Source organism: Scyliorhinus torazame, chromosome X (genome assembly GCF_047496885.1).
Source record: "Scyliorhinus torazame isolate Kashiwa2021f chromosome X, sScyTor2.1, whole genome shotgun sequence".
In the NCBI taxonomy this organism is placed as follows: domain Eukaryota; kingdom Metazoa; phylum Chordata; class Chondrichthyes; order Carcharhiniformes; family Scyliorhinidae; genus Scyliorhinus; species Scyliorhinus torazame.
The window spans coordinates 30,199,867-30,214,467 of record NC_092738.1 but is presented as its reverse complement, the minus strand read 5'-3'; the positions used below and the strand labels follow the sequence as shown (position 1 = coordinate 30,214,467).

Below are 14,601 nucleotides of genomic sequence, written 5' to 3'. Positions count from 1 at the left end.
CTCCGCTCACACCCCCGTCCCATGGAGTAGCCGGGGGGCCATCAGGCCCCCCGAGGAGGGAGCCAGGTCTCAGGGTGGGAATCGCAGCAGGCCGCCTCCACTCCTGATGTACCTACCATCTGGTGATCCACCTAGACGTAGTGTTAGGGCCCATAAGGCCAGAAAATTAGATACTAGTTAAGTTGGCATGGGTGCAGGGCATAGATTAATTATAGGGGCCAGAGCATGTATCTGTAAATATTTATGCACATTAAACACCAGTTAACACTGTTACAACCTGCCTCTGTGCTCTGTCATGTGGGTGTGGGCTGACCAGAGATGGGGTGCCGGGGTGGGGGATGGGCTTGCAACCCTCAGGGATCCAATGGCACGTGTGATGGAATGGCCGGTTCACATGCAGGAATCTCCCAGGTGGACAGTGGAAAATGCTACCGTGGGCAGGAGTCAGATGTTGTCGGAAGATGTGGGCAACAGAGCTCATCGCAGAGCAGGTTGTCATCATCTTCCATCCCAGAGACAACACCTGGTGTTACTGCCCACCCAGGGCCCGCACCCTGTAGTCGGCAGTTATGTATCACGGAGGGGGTTGCGGGGCGCGGCGGGGGGTGGGTGGGGGGTTAAGCGGTAACCCCCCCTCCAATCATAGAGTCATAGAAACCCTACAGTGCAGAACAAAGCCATTTGGCCCATTGAGTCTCCACCGGCCCTTGCTCCGATAGAGCACCCCACCTATTCCCCACTCCCATCCCTGTTACCACACCTAACCTTTGGGCAATATTATCATGGCCAATTCACCTAACCTTCACATCTTTGGACTGTGGGAGGAAACCGGAGCACCCGGAGGAAACCCACGCACACACGGGGAGGACGTGCAAACTCCACACAGACAGTCGGTGAACCTGGAGGTGATCATAGTGTCCCGTGCGTGTTGGCCCTGGTCCACACCGTGGGGCCTCCCGTGCCTGGCTGGGGCCCATGTCCTGTCCACCCTCCCCCCTCCCCCGCATCCTCCTCGTCGGACGAGGCCTGGTGTTCATCCTCCACCTCCAGCACGTCACCCCTCTGCCGTGCGATGTTGTGGAGGACGCAGCAGCTCGCCACAATGCGGGCGACCCTCTCAGCGTCATACTGGAGGGCCACTCCAGAGCGGCCCTGGCACCTGAACCTCATCTTCAGGAGGCCGAAGCACCGCTCAATCACACCCCTGGTCGCTGCATGGTCGCCGTTGCAGCAGGTCTCGGCATCGTTCTTTAGCCTCCAGATAGGCGTCATCAGCCACCCCTGTCATCCAGGAGCCAACCCCCCAACCGGGGAGGTGGAGGGGCATATCGAAGAGGCTGGGAATCATGTGCCAGGATGAAGGCGTCGTGCCTGTGTATCGAGCGCAAATAATAATAATAATAGTCTTTATTATTGTCACAAGTAGTCTGACATTAACACTGTAACAAAGTTACTGTGAAAAGCCCCTTGTCACCACACTCCGGCGCCTGTTCAGATATACTGAGGGAGAATTCAGAATGTCCAAATGACCTATCAGCACGTCTTTGGGGACTTGTGGGAGGAAACCGGAGCACCCGGAGGAAACCCACGCAGACACGGAGAGAACGTGCAGACTCCGCACAGACAGTGACCCAGCAGGGAATCGAACCCGGGACCCTGGAGCTGTGAAGCAACAGTGCCAACCACTGTGCCGCTGTGCATGATGCGCAGCTTAGGGTCACATATCAACTGCACATTCATAGAGTGGAACCCCTTTTGGTTTGTGTAGAGCGGCCTGTCATCTGCAGGCGCTTGTAGGGGGACATCCAACCCATCGGTCACCCTTGGACCTAGGCCATGTTGGCGATGGCGGCTAACTCCGCTACCCGGGCATCCTAGTGGGCTCGGTCCACATTGAAATGGATGTATTGTGCCGACCGAGCATATAGGGCCTCCGTGACTGCATGGATGCACCTGTGCACTGAGCTGTGTGAGATCCCGGACACGTCCCCACTCGATGCCTGGAAGGACCCCGTGGCATCGAGGTTCAGGGCGACCGTAATCTTGACGGCCACCGGTAGCGCGTGTCCTCCCCCATTCCTCCCCAGTGCCAGGTGCACCCATATGGCCGGTGTCACTCTGCAGAACCAAGGTGGGTGGTCAGTGGGGTGTGCACCAAGATGGCCTTGCAGGCTGCGGCAATGACGGTTCGTACCTGGACACCGCCCCTGTCCCGTGGGGTGTCACCCCGGCCACACGGCCCGTTTTCCCCCATAACCCCCTGGCGTTGGCAGGCCCCCCCATAGCTCGGCCAGTGTCCGGCTTGGCAGCCCACAGTCGCAACTCTCCGTGCCCTACCTTCTCTTTCTCCCTCAACGGCCACGACGCTGGTTTCATGATTTTTAAAAGCACAAATGAACCTCGCCATTGGGAATTCAGCCCGGTCCTGGAGAATACCGGGTCGGGCCTGCTAATGATATGCAAACAGTGTGTACTGTACATGCGTTCTGGAACGCGCGATGCCACTGTCGAGGCGGCGGAGAATTGCGATTTGGCATCAAATCGGTGCCTACTGTGATTTTGGCGTCAGAACCGATTCTCCGTCTAATCGCATTTCCCGGTTTTGGTGTCAGCCAACGGAGAATTCCACCCCTTGTTTTTCTCCTTTATTTCTAACGCAAAGGATCTTGTTTTCCTTTCTAATGGTCCTCCTGCCCCCTCCAAAGGCTTGTGTATGGCCACCTCAAGGTCAGATATCCCATGTGACTATGTGTCATGTGAACTCTATGCCATATAACTCCCTGCGGTGATGTGGTCAATTTTACACGTTATTTCTTTTCTTGTCTAATGATTTGATTTTACAGTTTGGCATGTGGAGGTCTTTAATTGGAGAGTTCTTAAAAAGTATTTCTTGGCCGGAATTCTCCAGCCGTTGGGATTCTCTTTTCCCGCTGGCAGTGCACCCTCACCCGCGGATTTCCCAGCACCGTGGGGTGTCTGCAATGGAAATCCCATTGACAAGCTGCGGGAGTCAGGAATCCCACAACGGGCGAACGCCACTGCTGAGAGACACACAGCTGGGGGGGGGCCGCAGAAGCCCGCCCATTATCTTTAAATGTGCTTTGGTGTATCAGATTGTAGCAACTCCATGGTAGCAAAACCAAAGTAATTGAATACACAAACCTACTTACACTCCATATATGTGGTAAGTAAATGTAACTTGAAATTTCTGTGCAACAACGAGGTAACAAAAGCTTGAACTTGTCACCAAATGGTTCTGAACAGAGGGCAGAGAGGGTTAGAAGATCAACTTTTAGGACAGGTGAACTAACTGGGGCTAGGTTAATGAAGAGAGTGAGTCTTCGAGGGTTAGTAATGCTTCTATCAGCCATTTCTGATTGTTTTTTTAGGCAGGCTCTTAGCTGCTGGATTTTCAGCTGACAAATGACCTGATCAGCACAGTGTGAATCTGGACCCTTTTTTCTTTGCTGCTTTGTGTGTTTTACCTTTTTGAATACAAGGCTCTTCACTCTTCGATTAATTATGTAAAAATATATTCTTCAAATAAATGGAACAAAATGGCCAATCTAGCCGCCTTTTGTTAAGATAAGTATAATTCTTGTTGCCCTTTTATAAATCTGTTTTCTGAGGGATGGAAGACTTCGGGCAGCATGTGGTTAGCACTGTGGCTTCACAGCTCCAGGGTCCCAGGTTCGATTCCCGGCTTGGGTCACTGTCTGTGCGGAGTCTGCACGTTCTCCCGTGTCTGTGTGGGTTTCCTCCGGGTGCTCCGGTTTCCTCCCACAGTCCAAAGACGTGCAGGTTAGGGGGATTGGCCATGATCAATTGCCCTTAGTGACCAAAAAAAGGTTAGGAGGGGTTATTGGGATACGGGGATAGGGTGCAAGTGAGGGCTTAAGTGGGTCGGTGCAGACTCGATGGGCCGAATGGTCTCGTTCTGCACTGTATGTTCTAGAATAACTTTCCAAAAGAAATGAAATGAAAATCGCTTATTGTCACAAGTAGGCTTCAATGAAGTTACTGTGAAAAGCCCCTAGTCGCCACATTCCGGCGCCTGTTCGGGGAGGCTGGTACGGGAATTGAACCCGTGCTGCTGGCCTGCCTTGGTCTGCTTTCAAAGCCAGCGATTTAGCCTAGTGTGCTAAACAGCCCCTGAAAGAACATTTAACACTTTTCCTGAAACTTTAAATGGAATTGAGCAAAAGTTTCAGGATTAAACAAATCAATTTAACATTGCAAATGTTCACTCAAGCCTAATTACAATCTTCTGGTTTGAACTAAAATAAACTCCTTAAACGGCTGGCGAACCTCAAGTTCGTGACTCAGTTTGCTTTTCATTTGATGTCATCATCCATTTTTAGACTTCACAACCTTTAACTTCAAAAGCCTTGCTTAAATGTCCTTCAAATCTGTGACAAACCCACAGCACAAATGTGTAACCAACAACTGCTGGTCTCCTTTTGACAAGTTGTCTGAACAATTCGTCTCTGAGTTAGATAATCGTTCAAATTTGCTCCAGGTAGATTGAAGTGTCAACCATTGTTGGATTGAATTCACAAGTAAAGAGGCTGTGAAGAAACCATACGTGTGCAAAGCTGAGCCTTTACCTCTGGACTTTAAAAGGAGCCTTGCTATTTTTTTCATTTACAAAGTCCTATAGGCTTAAGTATAATTTTATCATTTTATTTGACTTGAAATGACAGTTGGAACGTGTTTGATGTTTAAACTGAACTTGGTCATTGAAACTATCTACTCACATTGCATTTATCCAGCAGCACCAGTCAGATGTTGCATACTCTCTCCACCAAGCTCAGAAATGCTCGAAGGAGCCGTGGTCCTTTAATTTGCCATTGGTGAACATTAACTGTGAGTTCTTGCATCATTGACTTTGTCTATATATATGTTTGTGGAACCCACCTCTTCACTCACCTGAGGAAGGAGCAGCGCTCCGAAAGCTAGTGATTCCAAACAAACCTGTTGGACTTTAACCTGGTGTTGTAAGACTTCTTACTGTAACAGTGAGGTCAGCAACTTACTCAATACACACCTTCATTAGTTTTGCACTTGTGATTATTGGGACCCTTGTCAACAGGGGGAAATTATAGAGACTATGCCTCTTTAAGAGCCCTACAAAAGTTATGTGATCTTCCTGATCCCATCCTGCAGCCGCACACCAAGGGGCTGGTTTAGCTCACTGGGCTAAATCGCTGGCTTTTAAAGCAGACCAAGGCAGGCCAGCAGCACGGTTCAATTGAGTCCACTAAATTAGTTAGGCACGACCTGCCCTTTATGAACCCACGCTGCGTCTGCCCAATGGGACAATTTCCATCCAGATGCCTCGCTATTTCTTCCTTGATGATAGATTCCAGCATCTTCCCTACTACCGAAGTTAAGCTCACTGGCCTATAATTACCCGCTTTCTGCCTACCTCCTTTTTCAAACAGTGGTGTCACGTTTGCTAATTTCCAATCCGCCGGGACCACCCCAGAGTCTAGTGAATTTTGGTAAATTATCACTAGTGCATTTGCAATTTCCCTAGCCATCTCTTTTAGCACTCTGGGATGCATTCCATCAGGTCCAGGAGACTTGTCTACCTTTAGCCCCATTAGCTTGCCCATCACTACCTCCTTGGTGATAACAATCCTCTCAAGGTCCTCACCTGTCATAGCCTAATTTCCATCAGTCACTGGTATGTTATTTGTGTCTTCCACTGTGAAGACCGACCCAAAAAATCTGTTCAGTTCCTCAGCCATTTCCTCATCTCCCATTATTAAATCTCCCTTCTCATCCTCTAAAGGACCAATATTTACCTTAGCCACTCTTTTTTTGTTTTATGTATTTGTAGAAACTTTTACTATCTGTTTTTATATTCTGAGCAAGTTTACTCTCATAATCTATCTTACTCTTCTTTATAGCTTTTTTAGTAGCTTTCTGTTGCCCCCTAAAGATTTCCCAGTCCTCTAGTCTCCCACTGATCTTTGCTACTTTGTATGTTTTTTCCTTCAATTTGATACTCTCCCTTATTTCCTTAGATATCCATGGTCGATTTTCCCTCTTTTTACCGTCCTTCCTTTTTGTTGGTATAAACCTTTGCTGAGCACTGTGAAAAATCACTTGGAAGGTTCTCCACTGCTCCTCAACTGTTTCACTATAAAGTCGTTGCTCCCAGTCTACCTTAGCTAGTTCTTCTCATTGTAATCTCCCTGAAAGGCCTGCATCTCTTCTGGACCCAGTGCTCCATTCTGGTCTTCCTCCTGACGCTTTCTTTGTGGTCCACCACAAACCATGAGTTAACCTACACCCCCAGCGTGTTACCTCTATTAAGACAATGCAGATGTTTTCAACTGAAATGGTTATCTGAAAACAAATCTGTTTGTCGGTTCTCAAAAAGGAAGTGAATGGGCTTATTCCAGAGCTAAATGGTGTTAAGCTGTGATTTAATTTCTCCCAGCTCTGCACAAATGAGCTGATGGTGGAACTCTGGCTGCGATTGTTAAAGAATCAATATGCTGGCCATGTTGAACTTGGAGCATTAAGGGAGCTCCAGTTATAAGAAATTCAATTCAGCTGAACAGATATGAAATTCCTTGCACCAAATTGTCGGACTGGGCTGTTTTCTAACATTGGTAAAGCTGAAAAAGAGAAGTTGACGGGCTTGTAAGAAATTATGCTAACTCACTTGATGAACCCTCATTGCCGTCTCGCATTCTATTGCACTGGTCTTCACTACCCCACTGACCATCTCCGCCATACCTACACTGGACCTTGTTCCACTTCCTCTAGTTAAATTGTTTCAGCAGGTGTAAAAAATAGTTTGGAATGACTGAAAAAAATCTTTAAGACTTTTGTGAAACCGGTGTCCAATCAGCAGCTTCTGGGAGAGGCAAAAATTACTCTGGCCTTGCTCTTCTTCTTATCCTTTCCGTCATTCAGGATTATGACATCTTACCATCTGTCCCTTATACAGGAAGTGTTCTCACTGCATAGTTCAGTGTGCATTCTGTGGGAAACGCACAAATCCTAATTTAATGTTTCACAGAATTGTTACAGCACAGGATGTAATGTCTGTAATGTCCTGTAATGTCTGCACTGGTTCTCCATAGGAATAATTTAACTAGAGTCACCACTGCCCCCAGCCGCTCCAACCCTGCACGTTTTCCCTTTTTCAGATACCAATCCAATTCCCTTTTGAAAGCGTCCAGTGAACCTGCCTCCACCTGGCTCTCAGGCAGCCACATTCCAGATCCTAAACACTCGCTGTGTGAAATTGTTTCCCCTCCATTGCTTATTTTACCAGTTACCTTTTAAGTCTGTGCCCCCTCTCGTTCTTGATCCTGCCACCAACGGGAACAGTTTCTCCCTATCTACTCTGTCCAGAATTCATGAAGGCTTCAGTAACAAATTTTAGGAAATAGTTAAGTTCCCCAGTATTTGAGTTAGAATTGGTGTTTTAATTGTTTTATTGTTTAATAGACTGCATTCAATGTTTAATAGACTGCACCATTTAAATAAAGGGGATACAGGTGGCACTGGGTGAGTTGATGGAGAAGTGATCACTGCACAGAATAAACATGGATTTGAAGAAGTCAAGATTTGCTTTCTAGTCTTATTGGCAGAGTTACCTTGGAGTTTAACACCAAACTCCAGGGAATGATTTGGAGGGCTATACACATTCGTTATCGAAACAGATTCTTCCTATACAAGAGCCTTAACAATCACGTATCTACCTCTCCTTACCTTTCAACACAATTCTCCACATGAAGGGAACATTTTTATTGACCAAAATTGCTACTCCCTTACTACTGGTTGAGAACGAGGCAAAGCAAACCTTCGGCCACCCACTCCCACTTTAATTTTAAGTGTCAGTCAGATGAGTCTCGTATAACAAAGCTATGTCCACTTTCTCCTTTTTAAGAAAAGGTTCTTCTTTTAATAGGATGATACATTCCCCGCACATGATTTAAAATTAACTATCGCCATTGCACAGACCACCATAAGAAATTTAGGATAGGATTTCCACACTACATTCGGGCATGAACCAAAACACAACTCTCCCAGCTCAAGTCACGCCAGAGGCACCGTAGACTCCATATAACATCTTTCCTTGGATAAGAGACCTGTCTGTACCATTGCAGGATCTAATCAACATTTTACAAATCCCAACGCAACAAAAATACAAACATAAATCACATTCACAATAGTTCTAAGGGGACATTCCTCAACACAAGTGAGGACCCATACAGCTAGCCTTACGGCCAAACCGTCATTACCATCAGGAGCCAAACTCCTCGAAAAAGAGGTGAGGAGATAAGCCAAAAAGAGTATGGGAGCCAAATGTCCCTCCCACATTTTGGGCTCACCCATGTAGACTTAAACCTTCTACCCACCTCCTGGCAATGGTGCCACTCAATTCTATCATGATTAAAGAAAAGATGCCAAATGACCAGTATTACCATCATAAAGACACGGATAAGAGGAAGCTACCATAAATGAAGGTCCCTGAGATTCTTTAAAAAATAATTTTAGAGTACCCAATTATTTTTTTTCCCAATTAAGGGGTAATTTAGCGTGGCCAATCCACCTACCCTGCACATCTTTGGGTTGTGGGGGTGAGACCCACGCAGACACGGGGAGAATGTACAAACTCCACACAGACAGTGACCTGGGGCCAGGATCGAACCCGGGTCCTCCGTGCCGAAGGCAGCAGTGCTAACCACTATGCCACTGTGCCACCCTTCCCTGAGATTCGTAAGGATAAAACATTTAGTATAGTGCTCAATTGTTAACATCTCCCAATAAACATGATATATGAGATCAGACAAAAGGCATTATTACAGGATGAAAGTCCAAGGATTTGAATGATCTGCAGACTGTCAATCCAAGTCCTTGCCTTCTATGGACTTTACTAAGGCCAAGGCACCAGCCGGATTATCGAAAGACTTAACGGAATTGTTGGATATTACCCTCAGGGTCGCAGGATAAAGCAGGACATAATTCACTCCAGCTGCCTTGAGCTGTTTTCTAACTTCATCAAAGCTCCAACTCTTCTGCTGTGTCGCTGCCAAGAAATCCTGGAAAAACTAGATCCTCGCTCCCTCATGGAACCAGGTCCCGCCACGCCTCACCGCGTCCAGAACCTTCTGCCGGAGTTGTGAATGTGAATGATTATGGGCCTGGAACGTTGATTGTCCCTGGGCCTCAAAGATCTGTGCCCTTTCTAACTCGAAACACCCAACCTCCACATCCAGCTTGAGGAAACATGGTAGCCAACTCTAGGGGTCTTACCCTCCACTCCTTCTGGCAGACCGAAGACCCGGACATTCTTTCTCCGGCCTCGATTCTCCAGATCCTCCAGGATTTCTGACATACCAAGAAGCTGGTTTTCCAAGGATTGAATGCGAGCTTCGGCCGAGGAAGCAACATTTTCGACGTTCAGGATTCTCACTGCCGTTTCAACGAGCCTATTGTTAGTATTCTGCAGCTCGGTCTCGTGAGCACTAATATTCTGCGTCAACAAGCCGAGCTTGTCGTCTGTCACTTAAATGATCACAGTTATCATTTGCAGCATCTTCGAAGGCACAAAGCCGAAAGCCCGCTCGAGGATCAGGTCGCCGTATTGAGAAGACGGCTCCAACCTCATGGCATCCGACTGCTCCCTTTTATCGGCAATCTCGAGGATTCTCGGGACATACAATGGAGAAAGAACTCCCGGATTAGGCAAGCATGTGCCACGTAAACAGGATAAAAGAAGGATATTTTTTAGAAGAGTAGCGCCAGAACCTGTGGAAAAGCTGTTGTTCCCGCACCCGTGTCACGTGATTCGACTTTCCACTTTCGGACTCCAGTTTTACTTTTTGAGTCATAGCACGTGTTGAAGTCCCTTTGTCATTTTTAAAGGAGAGAAAACAAATGCAATTGATGCAGCCCATTGTTTTTTTTAATATAAATTTAGAGTACCCAATTATTTTTTTCCAATTAATGGGGCAATTTAGCGTGGCCAATCCACCTAACCTGCACATCTTTGGGTTGTGGGGGTGAGATCCACGCAGACATGGGGAGAATGTGCAAACTCCACACAGACAGTGACCCGGGATCGAACCCGGGTGCTCAGCGCCGTGAGGCAGCAGTGCTAACCACTGCACCACCGTGCCGCCCAATGCAGCGCATTGTTACATTTCTCAGCACTTTATGTACAAGGACTAGAAAACTGGGGTTGTTCTCCACTGAGCTGAGACGGTTAAGGGATGATTTAATAGAGGGTTTGGATGTACGAAATAAGGAGAAATTGTTTCTATTGGCAAGAGGGCTGGTAACCCTGGAACACAGATTTAATGCAATTGGTAAATGAACGTGATTTCTTTTTTACGCAGCAGGTTATTATGATCCGGAACCCACTCCCCGAAAGGAAGCGGATTTAGTAAAAACTTTCAATACTTAATGAGGGGAAGACATGTGCCTGCTGTGAGGCAAAAGGCAGGGTATTGAGACCAATTGGATGGCTCATAAGAGCTGATAGACGTACGATAAGTTGAATGGGCTCCTGTTTCATTCCATGATTCTAAATAAAAACCTTTTAAAGTGTCATCATCGTAGCCATGGACTTAGAGATATATATGCACACATTGTTGAAGGTGGCAGCTGTTAAAAAGGCATATGGATCCTGGCTTTTAGAAATAGAGGCATTGAGTACATAAAGCAAGGAGGTTAAGGTGAACCTTTATAAAACTCTGATTCAGCCTCATCTGGAGTATTGTGTCTAGTTCTGGACACCATACTTAGGAAGGATGTGGAGGCTTTAGAGAAGGTGCATAAAGGGTTTATGAGAATGGTTTCAGGGATGAAGGGCTTCTGTTACATGGATGGATTTGAGAAGTTGGAGCTGTAGTTCAAGAAGAGAAGATTAAGGGGAAATTTCAAAGAGATGTTCACAATCATGAGGGGGCTAGACAGTATAGACAGGGAGAAAATGTTCCAATTGGTGGAAATGTTGAGAACCAGAGGACACTGATTTAAGGTGAGTGTTAAAAGAACCAAAGGCGATATGAGAAAAAGCTGTAGCCGTATGGCTCCGCTCATACAAAATGGCTAACAACAAGAACCCCTTAAAGCATGATGGGAAAAGTAGCCATCATTACAAGCCTCTGAAATGGCATATTCAGAGAAGCTTGCAAAGAATACAAAACCAAATTCAAAACAGGAAACTTGAGTTGAGCAGATTGGCATCGAAAAGCATAGACATCATCAAGACCCATCATGAATGAGACAGGCTCAGACACCTTAAAACCACAAAGCTTAAGCATTCGCTGAGGGTTGGAACAAATGACTGCATAATGAACCGATGCGGTTAGAAAATGGGGTCATTCGGCCTTTTGTGGTCTCGGAGTGGAACTATCAATAGAAAACAAGGACACAACCCTTGCATGGCATACGCATGCAGGAGGCATAAATATCTAGCTCTTCGACCACTCTGCAGCATAATCCTGGGAAGACCCTCGCAGATGCAACCCCCCTGAGTTAGAATCATAGAATCACTACAGTGCATAAGGAGGCCATTTGGCCCATCAAGGCTGCACCGACCCTCTGAAGGAGCACACTACCTAGGCCCAATCCAATCCCCCACCCTACCCCCATCCCATAATCCCACCAGAGGCAATCTAGCATAGCCAGTCCACCTAACCTGCACAGCTTTGGACTGTGGAAAGAAACCGGAGCACCCGCAGACACGGGAAGAATGTCCAAACTCCACACCGACAGTCACCTGAGGTCAGAATTGAACCCGGGTCCCTGGCTCTGTGAGGCAGCATTGCTAATCACTGTGCCACCGTGCCGCCCCACAAGCTCAGTGATCGAAGACCCTGCAGAAGAGAACCCAGCCAGTTCCTACACGAGGTAATATATAGCTAAGTGTCCAAGCTGTGAGCCTTGGGACAATTGTAATCATTAGTGAAGAATAAGAATTACATGAATAGTGTATTTGCTTGATGTATATAATAAAAATTGTGTTGAATCATAACCTAATGTGCATTGTGTTTGTTTGATATATAAGCTGCTCGACCTCATGCAATGGTACAGAGACCAAGAGGGTCAACAAAGCTTTTTTATGTAGCCAGTGGTTAAGTGTCGTGTTGGGTGTTCCGATATACAAATGAACCAACACGGTTGCAGATGGTACAACTCTGTTTTATTGTCTTGTACAATTATAACTAATAACTGCTGGCTGAGGTTTGTGCTTCACCAGCTAACCTGTGGACCCAGCCCTAGCACTATCTTAGTGAGGCACTCAGCACATGGTGTATGTCTGAGTGGCACGCTGTGAGCTCTGTGCTCTGAGCTATCTCCTGGTAGAATCAGCGGGAACTGTGGTGTTCCCTGTTTTATAGTGCGTGTGCTCTCACTGGTGATTGGCTGCGATGTTATGTGTGTGCTGGTTGGTCCAACTACCTGTCCATCAGTGTGTGTGTGTGAATGCACCATGATATGCTGATGTGGATATTACGACAGTTAGGATCTGGAATGCTCTGCCTGAGGGTGTGCAGGAAGCAGATTCGATCGTGGCTTTCAAAAGGCAACGAGATGAGCATCTGAAGGGAAAATATTGTAGGACTACAAGGAAAGAGTGGGAGAGAGCGGATACGGGCTCAATGGGCCCAATAGCCTTCAATGATTCTGTGATTAATGCGAACCCAGAGATCAAAATGCCGGTTAGTTCCACCTGGAATGTCTTGGGCTGGAATTTTCCGACCTCACTGTGGCAGGTCCCCCACAGCAGACGTGATGAACCATTCAAATGTCCATTGACTTGATCCCACCAGTGAGAGGAGTCATCACGTTCCGGCCCTGGGTGTTTTGGCTGCAGTGAAGTTACTTATTAATTACATCAGGGGGCAGTGAAACTCCATTAAAGGTTGTGTATGCATACTCAGTTTGAAAAAGATTTGAATTTGTCTCGTGATGTACTTTTACAGCAGCCAGTGATTTCTGCAATTCTTTATACTAATAGATTTTTTTTCAATCAAATTAATTAAGAGATTTGGGTCTGCTACCATGGGTATACTGTTCTGCATCTCATTGAATCCTTTGCAGGAATTTAGCAATTTCCTGAAAACTCCTAGTCTTTTGTCTAATTTTTAATTCTTCTCTAAATGCCATTTGAATCCGATACCAAGTGAACTTGTTATATAGTTCGGAAGGAGTTCTTTGCTTTCTAAACCTGGCTTTACATCAGGCACAGGCACTCTAATAATCGCTTATTGTCACAAGTAGGCTTCGAATGAAGTTACTGTGAAAAGTCCCTAGTCGCCACATTCCGGCGCCTGTTCAGGGAGGTCGGTACGGGAATTGAACCCACACTACTGGCATTGTTCTGTATTACAAGCCAGCGATTTAGCCCAGTGTGCTAAACCAGACCCTGCTACCTCTACCAATGGCCTTGCACTGCGTGGCTTGTGCTGCTCACTGACCTAACTGTCGAGTTGTGTCCACTGCACCTGTGAAACTGTTTCACACAAGTGCACGACGAATACAATTCGGGGCCTATAAATAATCCAAATGGCTAACCCAAGCAGTTCAAGGAGTGCTTTGCTTTGAAAGAAAATATCCACTTCTCATGTTATTTCAGTATAGATGCACATTCAATCCAAATACTGTTTCGCCCTATTGGACGCGATCTAATGTCTGTGTCGCACCGGGCGCAAATCCACGCAAGCCGGTTCGATCGTGGGAGAGGCCGAAATCAGGACCCACACCGGCGCTGATCAGTTTACGATCTAACCGGCCCGCTCCCGTTGGCGAGAAACCAATAATCACCAATTAAGGCCAGTCTCCATTAACGGGCAGGACCCCCTATCGAATGGCCACCCCAGCGAGCATTCACACAGGCACCATTCAGTACACCTATTTAAAAACATGAAGCTAGCGCGATAGCTTCTGTGGGTATCGGAGGAGGTGAGTAGCCATCTTTGGATTTGGGGCACCAGCCCGGGGGCATCGGGGTGGTGTTATTCTCATGTTATTTCTGCTGCTGCCGGGGGTGCGTGTAAAGGGCATGTTGGATAGCACCCTGAAAGATGGCAGGGGATGTGAGGGTGGGGATCATGGGGGACCCGCAGGTCCCGGGGTGGAAGCCACAGCTGATTGTGTGTCTCGCACCCTCTCCAATTCCTTGCAGATATCACATTATGTTTGATATGGTAGATGCTGCAAATGCTACCCTCGCGGTGGCAGTGGCAATCCAGGCTGCCAGGCGCCGGAGAAGGCAGTGGAAGCAGCATCGGCAGAGGCTCGGGGCAGCAGCCCATGTGCAGGTGCCCACCCCACAACCCGAGGACTCGGCCGCCCATCAGGCCAGGGAGGGACACAGAGGGAGATGCCAGCGACGACCCAGGATGTACAGGCATCGCTGGTCTTTCAAACTGATGTCGGACAAGATGCGATACAGGAAGCTCCGCCTCAACAAGGGGACGGTGTGGCACCTGTGCCATGTCCTCGTGGATTTGGCACCACGTGGAGGAGGAGGGTACCCGCTCCTGGTGGCCATCAAGGTCACCGCAGCCCTGAGCTTTTGCACCTCAGGATCATTCTAGGGATTGAGCGGGGACTTGT

At 47.3% G+C, this 14,601-nt stretch overlaps 1 protein-coding gene across 1 annotated transcript in view; it reads left to right on the top strand.

The window, feature by feature from the left end:
* The window catches only part of LOC140405338 (uncharacterized), a 73,536-nt gene extending 64,381 nt beyond the window's left edge, over positions 1-9,155 (top strand). Inside the window, exon 4 of the mRNA XM_072493628.1 lies at positions 8,970-9,155. Within this exon, the coding sequence (XP_072349729.1) occupies positions 8,970-9,155 (186 nt within the window). The remainder of the gene's footprint in view (positions 1-8,969) is intronic.
* Positions 9,156-14,601: the final 5,446 nt, after the last annotated feature.